The 20,302-nt window shown below is 37.1% G+C and overlaps 1 protein-coding gene across 1 annotated transcript in view; it reads right to left on the reverse strand.

The window, feature by feature from the left end:
* adgra1.L (adhesion G protein-coupled receptor A1 L homeolog) overlaps positions 1-20,302 on the reverse strand; it is a 137,331-nt gene that overhangs the window by 35,475 nt on the left and 81,554 nt on the right. The window contains exon 4 of the mRNA XM_041568657.1: positions 7,849-7,972. Within this exon, the coding sequence (XP_041424591.1) occupies positions 7,849-7,972 (124 nt within the window). The remainder of the gene's footprint in view (positions 1-7,848; positions 7,973-20,302) is intronic.

The following is a 20,302-nucleotide window of genomic DNA, read 5'->3' on the forward strand; positions in this document are numbered from 1 at the left end:
AAGTTTTTACACCCCAAACTCACTGATTTGAGATTTTTACATTCAAGTGTTTTCATAAATTAGAAAAGATTCATTCGAGGTATAAAAACAACCTCACAAACCTCTAAAACTCAACCTCTGATAAATAATCCGCTAAGAGTTAATTTAAAGCTGAACAACCCCCTTAAAAAAGAGAAAACACTTAGGGGCCGATTCACTAACTTCGAGTGAAGGATTCAAAGTAAAAAAAAATCGAAGTTTTTTTTTGGGCTACTTCGACCATCGAATGGGCTACTTCGACCTTCGACTACGACTTCGAATCGAAGGATTCGAAGTAAAAATCGTTTTGACTATTTGACCATTCGATAGTCGAAGTACTGTCTCTTTAAAAAAAACTTCGACCCCCTAGTTCGGCATCTAAAAGCTACCGAACTCAATGTTAGCCTATGGGGAAGGTCCCCATAGGCTTGGCTAACTTTTTTTGATCGAAGGATATTCCTTCGATAGTTGGATTTAAATCCTTCGAATCGTTCGATTTAATCGTTCGATCGAAGGAATAATCCTTCGATCGATCGATCGTACTATCTGCGCTAAATCCTTCGACTTCGATATTCGAAGTCGAAGGATTTTAGTTCCTAGTGGAATATCGAGGGTTAATTAACCCTCGATATTCGACCCTTAGTGAATCGGCCCCATAGATCATGACGCCAGTCCAATGACAAATTGAGACCTTGTGCAATTAATTTTACTCCTGAAGCAAATCAGACCCACAACCAAAAAATTGCTTTTCAACACAAACATGGAACTACAAATATAGAACAAAAAAATAAAACTTCTCATTCCCAGTAACATCTCTATCTACTAAACCATTTGATACCAATTATACTCATCTCTCAATGGGTGGAGAAAGGAATCACTGCAACTAAAAAGCTCTATTTCGCATTTACCCTAAAAACATTTGAGGAGTTGGTAAACTGAGTAATACACATATATCCAGATAACTCATTCGCTAAGTTCCCACCGACAACATGAAAAACCGAGACACTGAACCGTTATGGAAAATATTTGGCTGGTTTATCCTCTCCGACTGCTACAAAGTGCAACTGCTCGATAGTGAAAAATAAAAACTTCCATACATATTACAATACGAGGGAGAACAATGGAATAAATAAAAGATGCCCTTACAAAATCAAAAAGAGTGACCAAAGGCAGGAACCAAATAGAAAGCCATACCAAGATAGCATACCATCAAATTATCCAACACTCTGGGGCAGATTCACTAAAGGGCAAATTGTCGCCAGCGACTTATTCGCACACTTCGCCAGAAGCAAATTCGTTACAACTATGCTAATTCACTTAAATACGAGGTTGCGTCCTGGGTGCTGAACGCTGGTGAATTTTGCTAGATATACTTCTTCAGTGTGAGCATTTCATAGCAAAGATTCACTAGCGTTTGTTTGTGCCTAGCGAAAATTCACTCGTAATCTTACACCTAGGTCAATTTGAATAGAGGAGGCGCATAAAAGTCATATACACGTCTTTTTAAGAGATGGTATAAATGCTTGGAGTGGCCACTTATTATTACAAATGTCCAAGGGAGCTTAATAAAGACATAAAAGCTCCTCTAATGCCCTAGACATGAGCCCACCATAAAATATATGTGGCATGCCCGTCATCTGTGTTAAAAAAATGTTCAACCAAAAATCTTTAATAGTTCGGACCTTTGAAGACAATTCCGTTTTAAAAATAGAAACATTGCCAGCGTTTTTTTTATGACTTTCCGGGGTACAGGATATGATGTCACTGCCATCAGATTGAGGAAGATGTAGCTTTGTTTTATCAGTTTGCCTGGTTTAAGGTGGCAAAGGAAACTCTGACGAGAGAGGTAACGTTTCGTAAAATCCGCAGCCTAGTGAATTTGTGGAGCAACGACCATTCGCCAGAGCCAAGTGATAGAGTGTGAACAAGCGATAGCAAAGGTCTCTTTCGCTAGCAAATTGTCGCCTGCGCCTGTGAATTGCCGATGTCCCTGCGGATGAGATTTCTGGCAAAAAGTCGGTAGCGTTAGCCCCTTTAGTAAATCTGCCCCAATGATGGTAAGGATTTGGCCAAAAAGGCATAATGTTACACATAGGGTGGCAATGCCTGACTTCTATGGTAATAAGTAGTTCAAATATCAGGTAATTTACAACACTTGGTTAATTTCAAAGAAGCCACAAATGTCAGTACTGCCACAACAGCTTCACAAGCTCTAATATCAAAATACAATTCTGATTTTCAAATAAAAATGAAGGTGTTCACTGTTAGGAGCAACTAATCCTATCAACAGTTTAATAAAAAGGCAAAAAAAACCCCAAATAATTTAAAAATTAAAAAACAATATCAGAATAAATAAATAGCTATTGACCCTTTGAGTTTAAGCTACAGCAATGTTTGTCCAATGCTCTCTGCATTGTTTACATTTTTAAATTAAATGACAACAACATGTCACATGAGTATTGCTTGTGCTGGGGTTGGTATTTGTTCTTTTTGATTCTATCATTTGCAAGTTAAATGAGGTGGCAAGGATCATGTTTTTTCTGGTTTAATAAAGCCATGATGGGATCTCATCTACTAAATATGACCTCTATGTCTTCTGATGGATATGTTATCAACCTTTGCAATAATGGGGAGGGGTATCTCTGTATCTCTACAGGCTTCCTAGAAATGGAAACAGCTATCACAATTTGAGAGCTGGGATATTATATAGATAACCATAGATAACCAGGTAGACAGACAAATAAAGATCGGCACATTTTGCCTTTTAGGTTTGTAGGAACATGTCATTTATTTATTAAAAACTGCTAAATAATATACGGATTAATACCACTAATTATTAGTGGAGGTCCTGACTGGTGGAAAAAAATCATAGGGATATGGACAAGGTAGAACTAAATAGGGAACCTGGTAATATTCAGTTATTCTACTGCTTCAGTCAACTCTTAGGGGCCTATTTATCAACAGTCAAATTTTCGTGGTTTTAGTGGTTTTTGAAACCTCGACTAAACTCATAAATTTCAAAACTACAAATGTCGTGAGATTTTTTATAAAATCCAAATTAAAAAAGTCTGAACGGAAAAGAGAGAAGAAAAAGAGAAGAGAGAGAAGAAGATGGCGCCAGTGAACTCCGATGTGCTGAATCTGCAACGAGGGGTAAGTAAAGAATTAGGGGCATTTACCGAGGGTAACACCTAGGCTTAGGGGGAGCAGGGAGGGAGTCTATGTTGTTTAGGGGGGGTAGGTGATTTTAATAAAAAGGGTTTGGTTCTCCTTTAAGTTCTTTCTTTTTTTGTAGAAACAAAAATATTATTGCATGTGAGAGTTAAATAAAATGAAAGAGAAAAACCCCTCCCTTTCCCAAATGACAAACACATTTTCTTTATACACATAATAATTTATAAAAGACAACATGTTTTTTGCAGAAAACATGCAATTATAGCTCAGTTGTTAGGGCACAATTTGCTAATGTTGTTTCACAATGAGAAACTATTCTGCAACCTTCATCTAGCTTGTAAATGCACGGAACAAAGAATGGAATATTTTTAGTTTTTGTGTGTGGCCATGTGGAAGAATCAGAAGTGACAGGATGAGCCTACATTTTACCTAAAGCCAACAATTGACTCAAAATAAATGTATTGTGTCAAATTACTTTTGCAATAAATATTTAAGAACCTGGAAAAAAAAGAAAAACAATCCTTGGACAGAAAATACCCCTTTTTCATTTGAAGTCAGGGTAATGCATAATATTTATTAAATCAGTAGTAAATTGCAGATGAATTGCATGACTAGGAACTTTTCAAATTTTTACAGCTTCAGCGAAACAGATGGATCCAGATTTATCCAACTGATTGTCAAGTTGTTCTTGTTCTTCTTGTAGCAGAAATAAAGGGCCAGATTCAATTTAGTAAGAAAAGGGGTTATCACATTAAAACTCATGGACGAGATTCAATTTGAGATGCAATTTAATTCAGAAAAACTTATCTCACTGTTTATCACTGTTTATCTATTGGAAAAACTGGAAATGAATTAGGAGAAAAGTTGTTTCTCCTCGAATTGAATCTCGTCTATGATTTTTTACGTGATAAGTCATGAGATAACTTTTTCTCACAGAATTCAATCTGGGCCAATGTGAGATATCTATTTGTGGAAGGTTGGGACTGAGGACCTACTGGTTGAGTGGGTTTGGTCCAACTGCAGAAGATTGCCTTACACTGACAGCTGACAGCCTCAATTCATAGGCATATGTCTGCCCCCTCTAGTGATGCCAGAGATGGACATGGGTCTATAAATGAAGCTGTTGCACCAGGTTGGGTAGGCTTCAAGTAGGGAGCGATCAGGTTAGGGTCAGGTGTGGTTGTGGTCAACCCACACATCACTAATGGATAGGATCTTCTTGACCAGTTATAAATGTTTATTATAGTTTCATGGAAAGAAAAATACAATTTTAAAATGTCTTGCCAAATCATTTCCATTATGCTTATTGGGGTGGCAAAATTGAGCCAGAGATGAGAACCCTTAAGAAAAACATTTTTTGTGAATAGATCTTCTCTTTTGTATACAAAGCAGAAGGAGTACTGGCAAGAATTTGTAGGGGACATGAGGAATCCTTCTCCTGTTTGTCTGCCTGTGACATCATCCAGCCCACTTGCATGCTGGATAACTTTCCGATTGGCTGGGAACCCAAGTGCATCCTTGGGAGAAAGGGTGTGCCTGACTTTGGAGCCAAATGCACGGGGTCTCCCAGAGAGAGAGCTGAGAGAGGCAGCATGAGTAGCTGTAAGACTGTATGGTACAGAGAAGCTGTTGAATCTGGGGAGATTGAGCCCAGCCAGTCCCCTGCCAAGCGGATAGAAACTCAGAAGGAGAAAGGTGCCGCTAGTGAGATTGATTCTGCTGCAGTGAGTGAGCCACCCAAGGGAGGATCTTGGCATGGATAGAAGTGTGGAGCTCCATACTGAAGACAGGTCTTAACCATTTACCTGCTAAGAGGGAGCTGCTGCCAACTTCAAAAGGGAGAGGTACTTTTGGGGAATAAGGTACCACTACCTGGGGAATAAGAGCTCTGGGGAAGGGACAATCATTTGAACTGTGTGGTTTATTAACCCCTTCCGGAGCATTGGGACTGTGACATTTAACAAGGACTGTGTATTCGTTGCCCAAGTGTTTACTATACCAGTTTATATAAAGTTTAAATTTGTTCATTTGCAAACTGTGTGTTTTATTATTCCTAGTGGAACCCCCCTGAGGTGTGTTCCTCAGTGTTCACTAGGTGGAGGCACTACACTGTAATTCCCAGTTCCCAGTACTTTTCATATGCAAAAGGGACTCAGGGCTCTTAAAATTTCCATTTTCAAGGAATACTCTGTAGTCTGCCACTGGATTTTAAAGCACCGGGCAGATCAGATCCCAACTACAGATCAGTGTCACCCTTATTAAGGCTCATCAGTGTAGTGCAGGGTTTTCTAATCAGCATATCCACATTTCCATTGAGGAAGCCCTAATTCTTATCCAAACTAGAGAGACTCCTGGAAAGGAAACCCAGTTCTGATCCTAAACATCTATTTTCCTGTAACTCTCTATAGGCTATAACTCATATGTTGGCCATTTATCACATGACACACATGCTAAAAGTTTAGAATTATCAAGTGCCTGAAAAATAGTTTGCAGCTCATAAAAGAGTTCATCAATTCTTCCAGATATCCATAGCAAAAACAACCACACAAGAAAGCAAAAAAAAAAAAAAGTAATGCAGAATAGAATATAATTCCCACATGCGCACTACCCAGCTGTTCTTTTCAAACAACTCTCCTCTAAGATAATATAATCTTCTTATCCAAACTGGTGTGCGCAAAATAAAAATTTAAAGTGCCTATTTTTCTGTGTTAAAAGCTGAAATGGAAATTGCAATAAATTCTACTTGTTATAAAACTGCCATATAGAAAGCATAATAGAAAATAACAATTTCTCGCTATACACAGTTTTTATGGAATGTGTTAAAATATGTCACCATTTCCATAATGTTTTATAAAAAATGAACTCAAGGAAAAAATATTTATCTGTATGTGCAAGGAATCAGGGAAAGTATGTTGGACACACTGGAGATTGACAAAATAATAAATAAAATAATATATATATATATATTACTATTTATTAAAAGGCTACCAAATACCGGCCAACCTTAGACTTATATGTCTCTCAGATGAAATGGACAGATATTGTTCCATGTGCCCATCCACACAACCCAAATAACATGGTTTCATTGCTTCACGCTGATTGTGCAGACTCTACTCATTTCCACATCTGTTGATGTTCCATTTAAAGTCTAACAAGGGGGATCAGCAGATGACATTTTTAGTTTGGGCAGGGTGACTGCTATTGGATCACATTTCTTGAAGAACATGGAGCCTATGGAGGTGGAAATCCACCCTAGAATCCCTTAAAGGGATGGTTCACCTTTAAGTTAACTTTTGGAGGCCCATTTACTAAGGGTCGAATATTGAGGGTTAATTAACCCTCGATATTCGACCATCGAAGTAAAATCCTCCAACTTTGAATATCGAAGTCGAAGGATTTATCGCAACTACTCGAACAATCGAAGGAAAATTTGTTCGAACGAACAAGGATTTTAATCCATCGATCGAACGATTTTCCTTCGATCAAAAAAAGCTTAGAAAGCTTATGGGGAAGGTCCCCCTAGGCTAACATTGCACCTCGAAGTAGCCTATTAAATGGCCGAAGTACCCAAAAAAAAAAACTTTGAAATTCGAAGTTTTTTTACTTCGAATCCTTCACTCGAGCTTAGTAAACTTAGTAAACCTTTGCTTACTGATAATGCGCAATGTCATAATCCCCAGGGACTAATTTTACATTGCTAGCAGTGCTAAACATTCACAAAAATGCCATTTTAAATAACGCTTGCAAATTTAAATGACATTCCCCCTTTTGACCCTAAATCTATGCACCTGTAGAGTGAAAGCTGCTCCTTAAATAGCCCTCCTGTTACTGATTGTGTGGGATCTAATCCTCATCTAGATGGTCAACATACATCTTGTTGTATCTTGTACTAGGGTTGCTAGGGTCCAAATTACCCTGGAAATGATGCCTTTCTATTATGATTTCTAGGGTAATTGGGCTTTGAGGTTGTGTTTTCGAAAATCAAAGTCAGGATTTCTGAATAAAAAGAGGTGGGCTGAACCCACGTTTGATAATGACCAGATACCCTCATATACTGAAGAGCTGAAAATGACACGTTACAATTCATTTTCCTGGAGCTCTTGGCTTATCTTGGGCTTTCGGTCCAATTGCAGATAGAAACCATAATAATCACACATTTGTATTCACACAATGATGCTATTACAATACACTGTCGTTTTATTTCAAATCAGCACATTTAAATTATCAAGCCATATTCATGTACAGCATGGCACAACACAATGCGTCTAGGGACAGGCAAGCTAAAAACAAGTGTGTCTGGATATTCTGTTCAAAGTACCCCAAAATCCAGTAGGAATAGTCCAATAGAAATGTGCAGAATATATTTCTGAAGCTTACTCAGGGGCTGATCTCTCAGTGTTATGGTTGATGCACTGGGACAAATTGCCTCTTCCAAGACATATACTTGGAAAATTGCTATGGGTAATGTTAACCTTTCGCAACACAAAATACTCTGCTATTACAAATACGGGAATTCTCATGATCTACAAACACATTGCTATGCAGCGTGCATAATAAAGAAACACATTGTAAACTGGGCTTTCCAATGACAGCAGCTGCTACTATAATAGTCCCTACATCCCATCCTACTACAGGACATAAAAAAGCAATACTTACAGATTGACAAACTATCGGATAATTTGTTCGGTTGATTCCTCCGGCAAACACCACAAAAGTGAGGGCGGTATTAAAACAGAAGTTAAGTAGCATATGCCATCCTTTCCTACTGATTCGAATTGTACTGCAGAAAAAAAGAGACACATAATAAGCATGGGCATATTACAAACGTCGGCATAATATTATATAAATGTTGTAGACATATAAGGGTTAATCAAAAGATCTTACACACCCTTATTTTTAAAACAAATCCAGAGACTCTATGGAACTCAACCTTATTGAGCAATGTTTCATAACAATGTAATCCCTGTTCCAAAAGAACTTTACCTTTTGCTTGGAAAAGGAACTCATGTTTTTCCTACATGTTCTTCAATAAAGATAAGTGGAGTCTCCAAAGTTCTGATGTTGCACTCCATTCTACGGGGAGTTCGGCACCTATTGATGGATGAAAATAAGGGTGTTACCTGGACACATTTTCTTCTTCGCAGCTCAGTGCTCACTGTTTAAAGTTGTTCTGCCAATTGCAACCTTTAAAACTCAAGACACTCTAGGGAACTTGAGACTTAAAAAATGTCTCCTTCCAATAGAACTTCACCTTTATAGAGCAACATTTTGGAACAACATGGGTCCCTTCCTCCAAGCATGGAAGAAAGGATATATGTTGTTCTGAAATGTTGCTCTATAAAAATGAAATTCTTTTTAGATCTTGAGTGCCTCAGAGTCTTTAGAGTTTTAAGATTGAAACTGCAATTGAGATGATGGTGACACTCCTTCCAGTGAGCACCGAGTTGTTCAGAAGGAAAAGGCGTTCAGGTAATAATTTGGAAAAGTGACAGCCTTATTTTTCCCCATGTTTAGGTGCTGAGCTTCCGATAAACTGAGTGTTACCTACAGAGACACCTTCTTAATGTTCATGCATGGTCATCACTTTAATGGACTCTGAGGTAATCCCTGAAACCTGCCACCTGAATACTAAATTATTGTCACATATTACAGGTATGGGACCCATTGTCCGGAAACCTGTTATCCAGAACGAGCTAAATAACAGGAAGGTCATCTCCCATAGACTCCAAATTGTTTTTGTTTTTCTCTGTAATAATACAGTAGAACAGTAGCTTGTACTTGATCTCAAATGAGATATAATTAATCTTTATCGGAAGCAATGTATGTGGTCTAGTAGACGTAAGGTATAAAGATAGAGGCTATGAAAAGATCTGTTATTTGGAAAACCACAGGTCCTGAGCATTCTGGATAACCGGTCCCACACCTGTACCCTAAACTTTAAGCTCAATTCTCCTTCAACAACTGTTGACTGTTTGAGAATGCTCTGGAAACAGTTTTCAGAAACAGCAGGAATACCAAGGGTTAGCCCCAGCTGCTATATGCTTGAATGAATGGAAGTTAACCTCAAAGAAGAAACTCATAAATAACTATGTGCTGCAGCATTGGTTTTGATGCAAATTCTAGAGGAGAAAGTGCTGAATAATAAATGTTCTACGGTTGTACTATAGCAAGCTGAATAAAGCAATGATTAAACAGTTCCAAGTCGTCTCAGAGTTCACTTTGCAAAGAATTTCATTTTTTGACTGCCGCATTCTTTTCTCCCAGGCAGAACTTCGGGATGTCGATTAGTTTATCATTTTATTTTAATTATCTTAATAGAAAACAATGTGTTTCTAGCCCCTCTGTTCCTCAAGATGTTACACTTCAGCAATTCGGAACATGTGCATATGCCCGGCTGTCAGCTTAATATTTTCTTCCCCAATTAAACTCATGTTGAGAAAACAAAATATTTAAGACACAAGGGTTTGTAAGAATTTTCTTTGCAAAAGAGCGTGTTTTCATCACTGTAATAGCTGAGGAAATAATGGAGTTTAAATATCCATCACTGGGAACATCTTTCCCCATCAGGAAATCGTGTATGGGAAATGGCACTGACTTGGAACAGCACTGGGACTATGCAATAACAGATAAGCAAGATGGCTACAATTTGCATTCATTTGAACTATGTTGTTGTATTGACTTGCTTGTGAGGTGGAATGGATTTAGGTGTCCATGACCTAAATCATTATAAAAAAATAATGAGGGCTTTATTATCAACTGCAAGTGTAAAAGTCAAATTACGGGCACAAAGTACAGCTCTTATTTTTGCACCTAAATGGGCCCTATGGTTTGACCTCTGTACAGATTACTGTAGCTCTTCTCTTTTATAAAGAAAGTGTATATTTTAGATACTTGTTGTTAATTAATTTGTGATTATTTTCCAGACCTTTAGGTTGAAACCCTACTCTTTTGACCAGCATTTGTTCAAGGCTTGTTTTAAGCCAGGTAAAGTTCAAAGAATATCAAGGATGGAAATTCACCCCAAATCTCACGCATATTGACCTACATGATGAACTTTTAAAAAGTATCAACCATCAACCCCAACATTCATCACTAACTCGTCGTGAGGCTGTGCTTCTAAAAGTATCTAAGATGACAAATAAGTAGTGATGGGCGAATAGATTCATCAGGCTCGGTATTCACGGCGAATTTCCGAGTTTTTCCGCCGGCGAATAAATTCACGAAGCTGTTCTTAAGAACATGGCATTGCTGCAAAGGCTCCAAACATCAAAGGACCCATCCTAACATTTCTATCACTTTTATATAGAAACAATACTAGTGGGCATCTTATTAAACTGTGAAAAATATCCATCTACCAGTGTAGAAAATCCTACTTTTGGTGTAAAAGTTGTAGGTCTGTCTGATGGGTTATTAAAGGGCTACAGTTATCAGAAAATACGTGTTTATGAATGTGATTATTTCTAATAGTAAAACAAATAATTGAAATAAAGGTATCTTGCTTTATCAAGGTACAGGTTCAAATCATGGAAAGGCCATCTCCCATAGATACCATTTTAATAAAATAATTCACATTTTAAACAATTATTTGCTTTTTATCTTTAAAGGGCATGTAAAGGCAAAAAATTAAAATCCCATTTTGACTTTGTGTAATTATAAAGAAACCTATCTCCAATGTACTTTAATTAAAAAATGTGTCCATTTTTATAAGAAACCTGACTGTATGCAGTGAAATTCTCGCTTCATTTACTGCTGTGGATAGAAATTGTCAGACGACCCCTAACTGCTCTGCAGGGAAACAATCATACTTATGAACAGCAGAGGGAGCCCCCATCTTACTTCCCAGACATGCAGAACTCAAGCAGCTTTGTTTGTTTCCCTGTAGAGCAGTCGGTGACTGTGTAGAGATTTGTATTGGATTTTATTTTTGCCTTTACATCCCTTTTACTGTTTCCAACTCCAGCTGCAGGGACAACGATCTTGAAGCCAGATTTAAACAGATAAACTGGGATTCTATTTGGAGGATTATTTTGCTGCAGCCACTGGTTCTGCAGAGTTGGAGAAAGTTTGTATTAAACAATACAAAAACTATAAAATCCACATTAGATTGCATGACAACACAGGACCCAATTCAGTCTGCCTATTCTGATTATTAATCAGTCTTGCTGTATTGCCTTCTGGCAGATATTATTGGCTTGTGCTGTTTTGATCATTTATGATGATCCCTAAGCTATTGTCCTACTGTAACTGAAGGAGTCGCAGTGGGACTTGGATCTTTACTATTGAGTGCTGTTCTCATATGTACCAAGGAGCTGTTATCTTGTGTCAGGGAGCTGTTATCTGGTTACCTTCCTATTGTTCTGTTGATGTGCTGCTAGTGGGGAGAAGGGAGGGGGTTATATCACATCACTTTGCAGCGTATCAGTAAAGAGAGACTGAAGTTTATCAGAGCACAAGTCACACGACTGGGAGCACCTGGGAATCTGACAACATGTCTAGCTCCATCTCAGATTTCAAAATTAAGTATTAAAAAAAATCATATTAATCAAAAATCATATTAAAAAAAAACATATTTCAGTGCAATATTAACTATGTTTTGAAAAATAAAAGCAAAATCCCTTTAAAGTTTAAAAATACACCTCCCATGACACTCTAGATTTAGCTGTCGTATTTCCTTATTCAAAATTTAGAATTTGGAGATTTTCAACATTTTGAGTTTGAAAAATTAAAATCATAAAGAAAATAGCATTTCCCCCCATGATTTTCTCAAATTGCAGAAAAAAAGTGCAATCTCTAATTTTAAAAAGTAGGCCCCTAAGGATAAGATTGAAGAATCAGAATTAAATGTGAGTTCATTGTTAATATGGCATAAACTCAAAACCCCCCAATTTATTTTTCTTGACCTCATAAACCAGCACTTTGCTCATAGTAAAAGTATTAATTGATACCAACTCAGACTGTATGTGTTCATTTTACAACTATGTTTCAAATGCAAAAAAGTAAAAATCAAGATCATTCTGGTTTTGGGGCAATCAGGCTGCATGCATATTCCAATGTCGTTAAATGATATGTCAGGCGTTTTTTGATTTAAATCAACATAAAAACAAGCTGGTAATCAAACAGCAAATCATAATTTAGCAGATAAAATGAATGCTCTGAAGATATACTTTTAGTGATGAACCTTACTCTTCGTCTTCTAAGTTTTCTTTTGCATAACAATCCCATCCCAAAGCTCTATATGTCATTTATTTGAGGGGTGGAATTTGAGGGACATCTATTGTTATAGCCAGCAATTGGATATATCTATATATATATCTATATATATATTGTTATATGGTTATGTAATAATATATACAGGTATGGAACCTGTCATCCAGAATGCTCGGGACCTGGGGTTTTCCAAATAAGAGATCTTTCTATAATTTGGATCTCCTTGCCTTAAAGGACAAATTAAACAAATTAAAAAAAAGACAAATTAAACTTTAAAATCGCAAAGTCTTTATTAAGAAATAACTTACCAAAACTCCGCTTGCGCTCCTCTTCAGTAAAGGCGACACAGCGAAGATCCATTGTGCGGCACTCGATTTCTCCTCCCTGGCTATCTCCTAAAAGAAAGGTAGGGAGGAGAAATCGAGCGCCGTACGATGGATCGCCCAAACGCTTTTTGAAGAGGAGCGCAAGCAGAGTTTCGGTAAATTATTTCTTAACAAAGGCTTTGCGATTTTAAAGTTTAATTCGTCTTGGTGGGGTTTTTTTTATGTATACTAACAAATTTGACTGGTCCTTTAAGGCTACTAAAAAATAATTTAAACATTAATTGAACCCAACAGGATAGTTTTACCTCCAAAAAAAGATTTTTTAGTTGGGATTAAGTACAAGGTGCTGTTTTATTATTACAGAGAAAAAGGAAATCATTTCTATAAATCATATGAAGTCAATGAGAGATGGCCTTCCCGTAATTTGGAGCTTTCTGAATAATGGGTTTCTATATAACAGATCCGATAACTGCAATTGAATAAATCTATTTCTTTAACTGTATCCATGGAGGTATGTCAATGATCTATTTATTATGATTTGTTGGTTTGCACATGGATTGAGGCTTAATGAATGGGTTTCTATGCCTTAACATTTGATACAGCAATTGACATTATTTTCATTAATGTACAGTTTCTTTTTCGGGATAGATCGGGTGCTCTAATCGAGCCAATCAGCTGCTATCTGGGCAATTGTTAGAATTTGTTTTGTGAAGCTTGGGTAAGCTTTTTCAATCACCCCCAAACCCATTTTCAAATCTTAGAAGAGAATTTAGAAAACATTTTCCTCTTTGTATTTTTGTTCTTGTTTTTGCTTTAGGCCTGATATGTTGGACTAGACTTGGAATTCTAGTCCAGAAACCTTTGGAGAAACTTTGTTGAAGAAGGAATTTACCCTTTACATTCCAATCTCGGGGAGGCCCATTTACTAAGGGTCAAATATCGAGGGTTAATTAACCCTCAATATTCGACCATCGAAGTAAAATCCCTCGACTTTGAATATCGAACTCGAAGGATTTACCGCAAATACTTCCATTGAACGATCGAAGGAAAATGCGTTCGAAGGATTTTAATCCATCAATCGAACGATTTTCCTTTGATCAAAAAAAGCTTCGAAAGCTTATGGGGAAGGTCCCCATAAACTAACATTGGTGCTCGGTAGGTTTAAAGTGCCATAGTAGGTAGTCGAAGTTTTTCTTAAAGAGACAGTACTTCAAATATTGAATGGTCTAATAGTCAAACGATTTTTAGTTCGAATCGTCCGATTCAAAGTCGAAGCCTATTCGATGGTCGAAGTACCCAAAAAAAATCTTTGGAATTCAAAGTTTTTTCAGTTCGAATCCTTCACTCGAGCTTAGTAAATGTGCCCCTAAGTAATTTCACCTTTAAATGAAAGACTAGGCAGATAAACATCACTGTACTCCTCTTTTGAAATACGTAAATGTGTCTGTAAACAAATCTATCTAAAAAAAAGAATAAAAAGGGAAAATATTAAAACAACAGTATTTAATTGAAATTTAGCCGATTCTTGAACTATCTGTACTTGCTGATACAGTATATCTTTGCTAAGGGAAGGCATCTGCCACAATTTCTATGAGAATGTTTGATTTCATCTAAGCTTCCATCTTGACAATCTTTCATAAAATGCCTGAGGCAAGACTTAAAGGGCATAAAAGGCCGTTTTCCACGTTTTTGCTCATTGATCATTTTGATGTACTGTATGCTCTCAAACAGTCTGACATAGGTATGTTTTATGTCAAATCGTGTTATTCCCGCAGCTTATCCACAGCTTGGCCAACTGTATTCCTGCCTGAATGCGACTGATCATCCGTATCTTAAAAATATAATAGGGCTTAATGGTCTTAATCTTATAAAGGTATGGGACCTCTTAACCAGAATGCTCATGACCTGAGGTTTTCCGGATAAGAGATGTTTCCCTTTTTTGGAATATGGATCTCCATACCTTAATGCTCATGACCTGAGGTTTTCCGGATAAGAGATGTTTCCCTTTTTTGGAATATGGATCTCCATACCTTAATGCTCATGACCTGAGGTTTTCCGGATAAGAGATGTTTCCCTTTTTTGGAATATGGATCTCCATACATTAAGTCTACTACAAACAATAGGATTGTTTTGCGTCCAATACGGATTAAATTATATATGGGATCCAGTACAAGGTATTGTTTTCTCATTATAAAGAAAAGAATTATGTGATTAAAATGGAATCCATGGGAGATAACTTTCTTGTACTTTGAAGCTTTTCTAGATGGGTTTCCATATAATGGGTCTCATACCTGTATTAATACAGTATATTAGAAGTCTTAGAAATCACACAGCATCGTGCATAACTACAGACCAAACTCCCATGCTGGCTTTTAGCTTATTTATTAATTAAAGAACTCGATTTAAGCGGACAACAGAAAAACTTGATAAAATCGAGCAAAACCCGGATCGATCTAATTTTTCTGGCTGTACCAGAATTGCTTGAATTTTTCAGGCTTTTTTTCAGAATTGCTCAAAATTTTCAAGTTTTTGGCCAAAAATCCAGAAAAAGTAGCATTCTCTGGCTAAATCCAGCGCAGACCAGGAACATTTAGATAGGCACCTCTTCCATTGACGTATACAAGACCTCAACAGGTCTGAGATGGTGGATTTTCATATTCAGACTTTTTGCTACATTGGCCTACTATAAATCTCAAAAAATTCAAGTTTTTTTCCCCGTTAAAAATTCAAGTTTTGAATCTGAAAAAAACATTTGGATTCTGATAAATAACCCCCGAGGTGTAATCTTATTGGGCCCAGTGACCTTATGAGCAATACTGGCACAAAGAATTTGATATTTTCTGCACAAAAGTAAAGTATGAGCATATATATGAGGTAATAGAGCAGAGATTAAGATTCACCCTGCTGGTGATGGAGACATACTCTAGACATAATTATGGCCGGCATTTGATAATCCATGGCAGAGTTCATGTATATTTGTCATTCCAGCATATCTTATCAACACCTTGATAAAGGCCCTAATGTGGGCTGAAACTTTGGATACACAAGAATGATTAATAAAATGTGATGGTTCACTGATATTGGAGTGCGGGTCCTTTTGAACGTTATAGAATATGATTTGGCCCAGCACCTGCAGCATTGCAATCAAAGAGTGCAAACATTTGGTTATGATATATATATATATATATATATATATATATATATATATATATATATATATATATATATATATATATATATATATATATATATATATATATATGGGAGCGATTATCTGGAAACCCACTATTCAGAAAGCTCCGAATTTCAGATAGGCCATCTCCCATAGACTCTATCTTATCCAAATAATCAAAATGTTTTTTAAATGATTTCCTTTTTCTCGGTAATAATAAAATAGTAGCTTGTACTTGATCGAAACCAAGATATAATTAATCCTTATTGAAAACAAACCAGCCTATTGGGTTTATTTAGGGGCACATTTACTTAGCTCGAGTGAAGGAACAGAATAAAAAATACTTAGAATTTCAAAGGTTTTTTTTTTGGCTACTTTGACCATCGAATTGGCTACTTCGACCTTGGACTATGACTTCGAATTGATCGATTCGAACTAAAAATCGTTTGACTATTCGACCATTCGATAGTTGCAGTACTGTCTCTTTAAAAAAAACTTCGACCACCTACTTCGCCACCTAAAACCTAGCACCAATGTTAGCCTATGGGGAAGGTCCCCATAGGCTTTCCTACCAATTTGGGATCGAAGGAAAATTGTTTGATCGATGGATTAAAATCCTTCGAATCGTTCGTTTCGAAGGATTTAATCGTTTTTTCCTTCGATCGTTCGATCGTACTAAATGCGGTAAATCCTTCGACTTCGATATTCGAAGTCGAAGGATTTTACTTCGACGGCCAAATATCGAGGGTTAATTAACCCTCGATATTCGACCAATAGTAAATGTGCCTCTTAATGTTTACATGATTTTCTAGTATGGCATGAGTTGAGGCATGAAGATCCAAATTACTGAAATATCCATTATCCAGAAAACCCCAGGTCCCGAGCAATCTGGATAACATGTCCCTTACCTGTATACTGTATATATATATATATATATACATAAAAATTGTAGAACGCCTCCTGCACTCACTTATCTGGGTTTGTTGCCCTGGTGCTAACAGGATATATGTATAAAATCGAATGAAAGCTGTTGCACAACAGGGTCTTGCAAAAAAAGTAATTATTTATTATTGCACAGATCGACGTTTCGACCCTCACTGGGGCCTTGACAAAGGCCCCAGTGAGGGTCGAAACGTCGATCTGTGCAATAATAAATAATTACTTTTTTTGCAAGACCCTGTTGGGCAACAGCTTTCATTCGATTTTTATATATATATATATATATATATATATATATATATATATATATATATATATATATATATATATATATATATATACATACATAACCAAATGTTTGCACTGTAAGCCAGTCTTCGATGGCAGTGGATGCTGGGCCAAATATATATACATACATATATATACCAGTTGCTTAAAATTGTGCAGTGCCATTTCCTATTTTTATATATATAATTATGATATGTTTATGTTTACAACACAAACAAACTTATTTTAGCTCTAAAAGAGGCGTTTTTCTTGTGGTTTATCTTGACCTTCTATTTGTCTACTCTATCTGATTGTCAACTGTGTTTTTTTTGTGCATGTATCGGGAAGGAGTACAATGGGATGACCTAAATCCAAAGAAAATCTGTGGCTTGACTCGAAGATTGTGTTATTCATCAATGCTCCCCAAGGAACATGAGCAGTTTTGTACAGAAAAAAAATGGCCTATTATTTAAAAATCTATGTGTGCACAGTTAGGAGAGCATTATTCCAACAATCAGCGCTATAATTGCTTCCAAAGGTGCATCCAGCAAGTATCGACTGAGATGGTATAACCCTGCCTGTTTCATTTCAGGTTTTGGAGTTTGAATCCATGTTTTTTTCTCATGTGAAATATTGTGGCTTGCTTGTAGTAAAAGCTTCAGCTGGGTATGTGCTAGAGACAAGATTCACCTGCACAAATGTGTGATCAGGTTTTGCTGGATCCCTGTGTTTTAACGGAGAAGAAAGGCTGCATTTACTTGGGGTTGCCAAAAGTTAGGCACCCCCAAGTGATTGTATATAATTACCAGTCACCCTGGGCCAGTACTCCTATCAGCAGAAAACTGCAATGGTCCAGGATTCCTGCGAGCACCGCGGAACGATCGGCTTACCGCTTCTTCTTTCTTTGCATGGGAGTGCATTCACAGCAGAGCGAAAAGCCAGGGGCGTAACTATAGAGGAAGCAGACCCTGCGCCTGCAGGGGTGCCCAGGAGGTATAGGGGACCCACAAGGCCCTAATTCATATACAGTTTCAATAAATATTGGTAAAACAAGTCAACTGCTAAAAATTTTGGGGGCCTGAAAAATAATTTGCTGTGGGGCCCAGTAATATCTAGTTACGCCACTGCGAAAAGCTGAACTTTAACAAAGAAGTCGGCTATTACGTTCAACTGCACATGCGTCTGCTCTGGGAAATTTGGAAAAGGAAGCTGATTGCTCCGTGGTGCTCGCTGGAAGAACCCCCAGACCAGTGCAGTTTTCTGCTGAGAGGAACACCTGCCCGGGTGTGAGGTAAGTACAGGTATGTACACTTGTGGGTACCTAACTTTTGGCAACCCCAAGTAAATGCAACCTTTCCTTCTCCTTTAAGGAAGCCTGATCACACATTTGTGCAGGTGAATCATGACTCTAGCACATACCCAGCTGCAGCTGCAGGGGTTGCTCACTTTTCAAACAATTAATTTTTGTTCAGTTCAGTTGTTTTCAAATTGTTCACCGGTATAAATAAAAACCTTTTTCAGATGCTTTCCATTTTTTATTTTTTACAGTTTTTCCAAAAATGTAAGTTTAATTTTCTTCTCTCTGGTGTTTGAGTCTGGCAGCTCAGTAATTCAGATGCAGATACATTAGTTGATACATTTCTCAGCAGCATCTCTGGAATATTAGCAACTATTGTATCAATTCTAACAGTTGCCTTGTGTGCCTAATGAAACCAAGAGATTCTGCTCATCAGGGACAAGGATAAGAAATGGCTTCCCATCCCAGAGCTGCTTTAGAAAGTCATAAGAAGGTGAAAAATGAAACTTTACACTTCAATTAGGATAGAAAATGGGAAGTAACTGGAAAAAGTCAGGAATTTTTTTGCAGCAGGCCTATTATAAATGTTGGTAATTATAACAAACTATACATGTCTGAGCACCATCCGTGTGTGTATATATCTATATCTATATATATATATCTATAGAATGTTATGGGTGTCCACACTCGATCTCATGTGGAATAGAGGTGCCCAATCAATATTAATATAATATGCAGTAGGAATGGATCAGCACACTCATTGTAGTAGTGAATAAAGTGTTTTATTGGTAACACAACATTGTATCCAACGTTTCGGTCCCACCTTGGGACCTTTCTCAAGGGTGCATCCCCAGGTGGGACTGAAACGTCCGATACAATGCTGTGTTACCAATAAAACACTTTCGGGGGAATGTAATAAAAATCGCTAACGGAAAAACTATTCGCAATGCGAAAAGTTATGCCTTTGCGCGAACAAATTTTGCTTTGTGCGAATTTAATATAGCTTTTGCGAGGCCGGAAACTGTTTAGCGACCACTTCCGACAGTGAAAGACCGTTTGCGAATTTTATAGTTTGCACCAATGCGCAGTCAATGTAATAAAACTTCTTACTGAAAAAGTCGTTATGTTTGCTCCAAAAGATTACGACACCTTCAAGCACTTCTTATGAGTGCGCAATTAAAATTCGCAATGCGCAATTAAAATTCGCAATGCAATAACAGTTTAAGGAACAATATTACATTGCGAGATGTGGATTTTTAGTCTTATTGGTGCGAATTGTTTTGCTCTTTGCGACTTTTATTACATTCCCCTGTATATTCACTACTAGAATATATATACTGTATATATATATATATATATATATATATATATATATATATATATATGCAGAGAGTTGACAATATATTACCTATGCTCCATTACCTATGCACCATGATGCCAAACTGAAGTGGGTCATGTAGGCTCAGCATTAAATTTGTATAAAATGTTTGCTTTTTTTTTAAATATCAAAGCATATCAGGGATGTCATAACAGGAAGCGATGATCATGCATGTTAATAGCAAATTAAATTATTAATGCTGCATTTTCTTCTCCATGCCAGTTTAATTAGTATAATGTTTTAAAATAATCCTCTCAACGTTATCAGGCGCGGCAGCGTCATTGAACCTAGACACGTCCCTATGGCAGGCAGGACTTTAGAAAGGAGATGAAATTGCTTAGCAACACTGGGGCTCTGCCTCGTAGCCTGCCTGTGTAGCTTTAGATAAAGCTCTGAACAATCATATTATGTGCCCTATGTGGGGAGAGGGAGAACACTGAGTCATATATCACAAACACTATTTGTCTGAATCCTACAGCTTAAAGGAGAAGGAAAGTCAATTTACATTGGGGGTGTCAAAAGTC

This window comes from Xenopus laevis, chromosome 7L, assembly GCF_017654675.1.
Source record: "Xenopus laevis strain J_2021 chromosome 7L, Xenopus_laevis_v10.1, whole genome shotgun sequence".
Classification (NCBI taxonomy): domain Eukaryota; kingdom Metazoa; phylum Chordata; class Amphibia; order Anura; family Pipidae; genus Xenopus; species Xenopus laevis.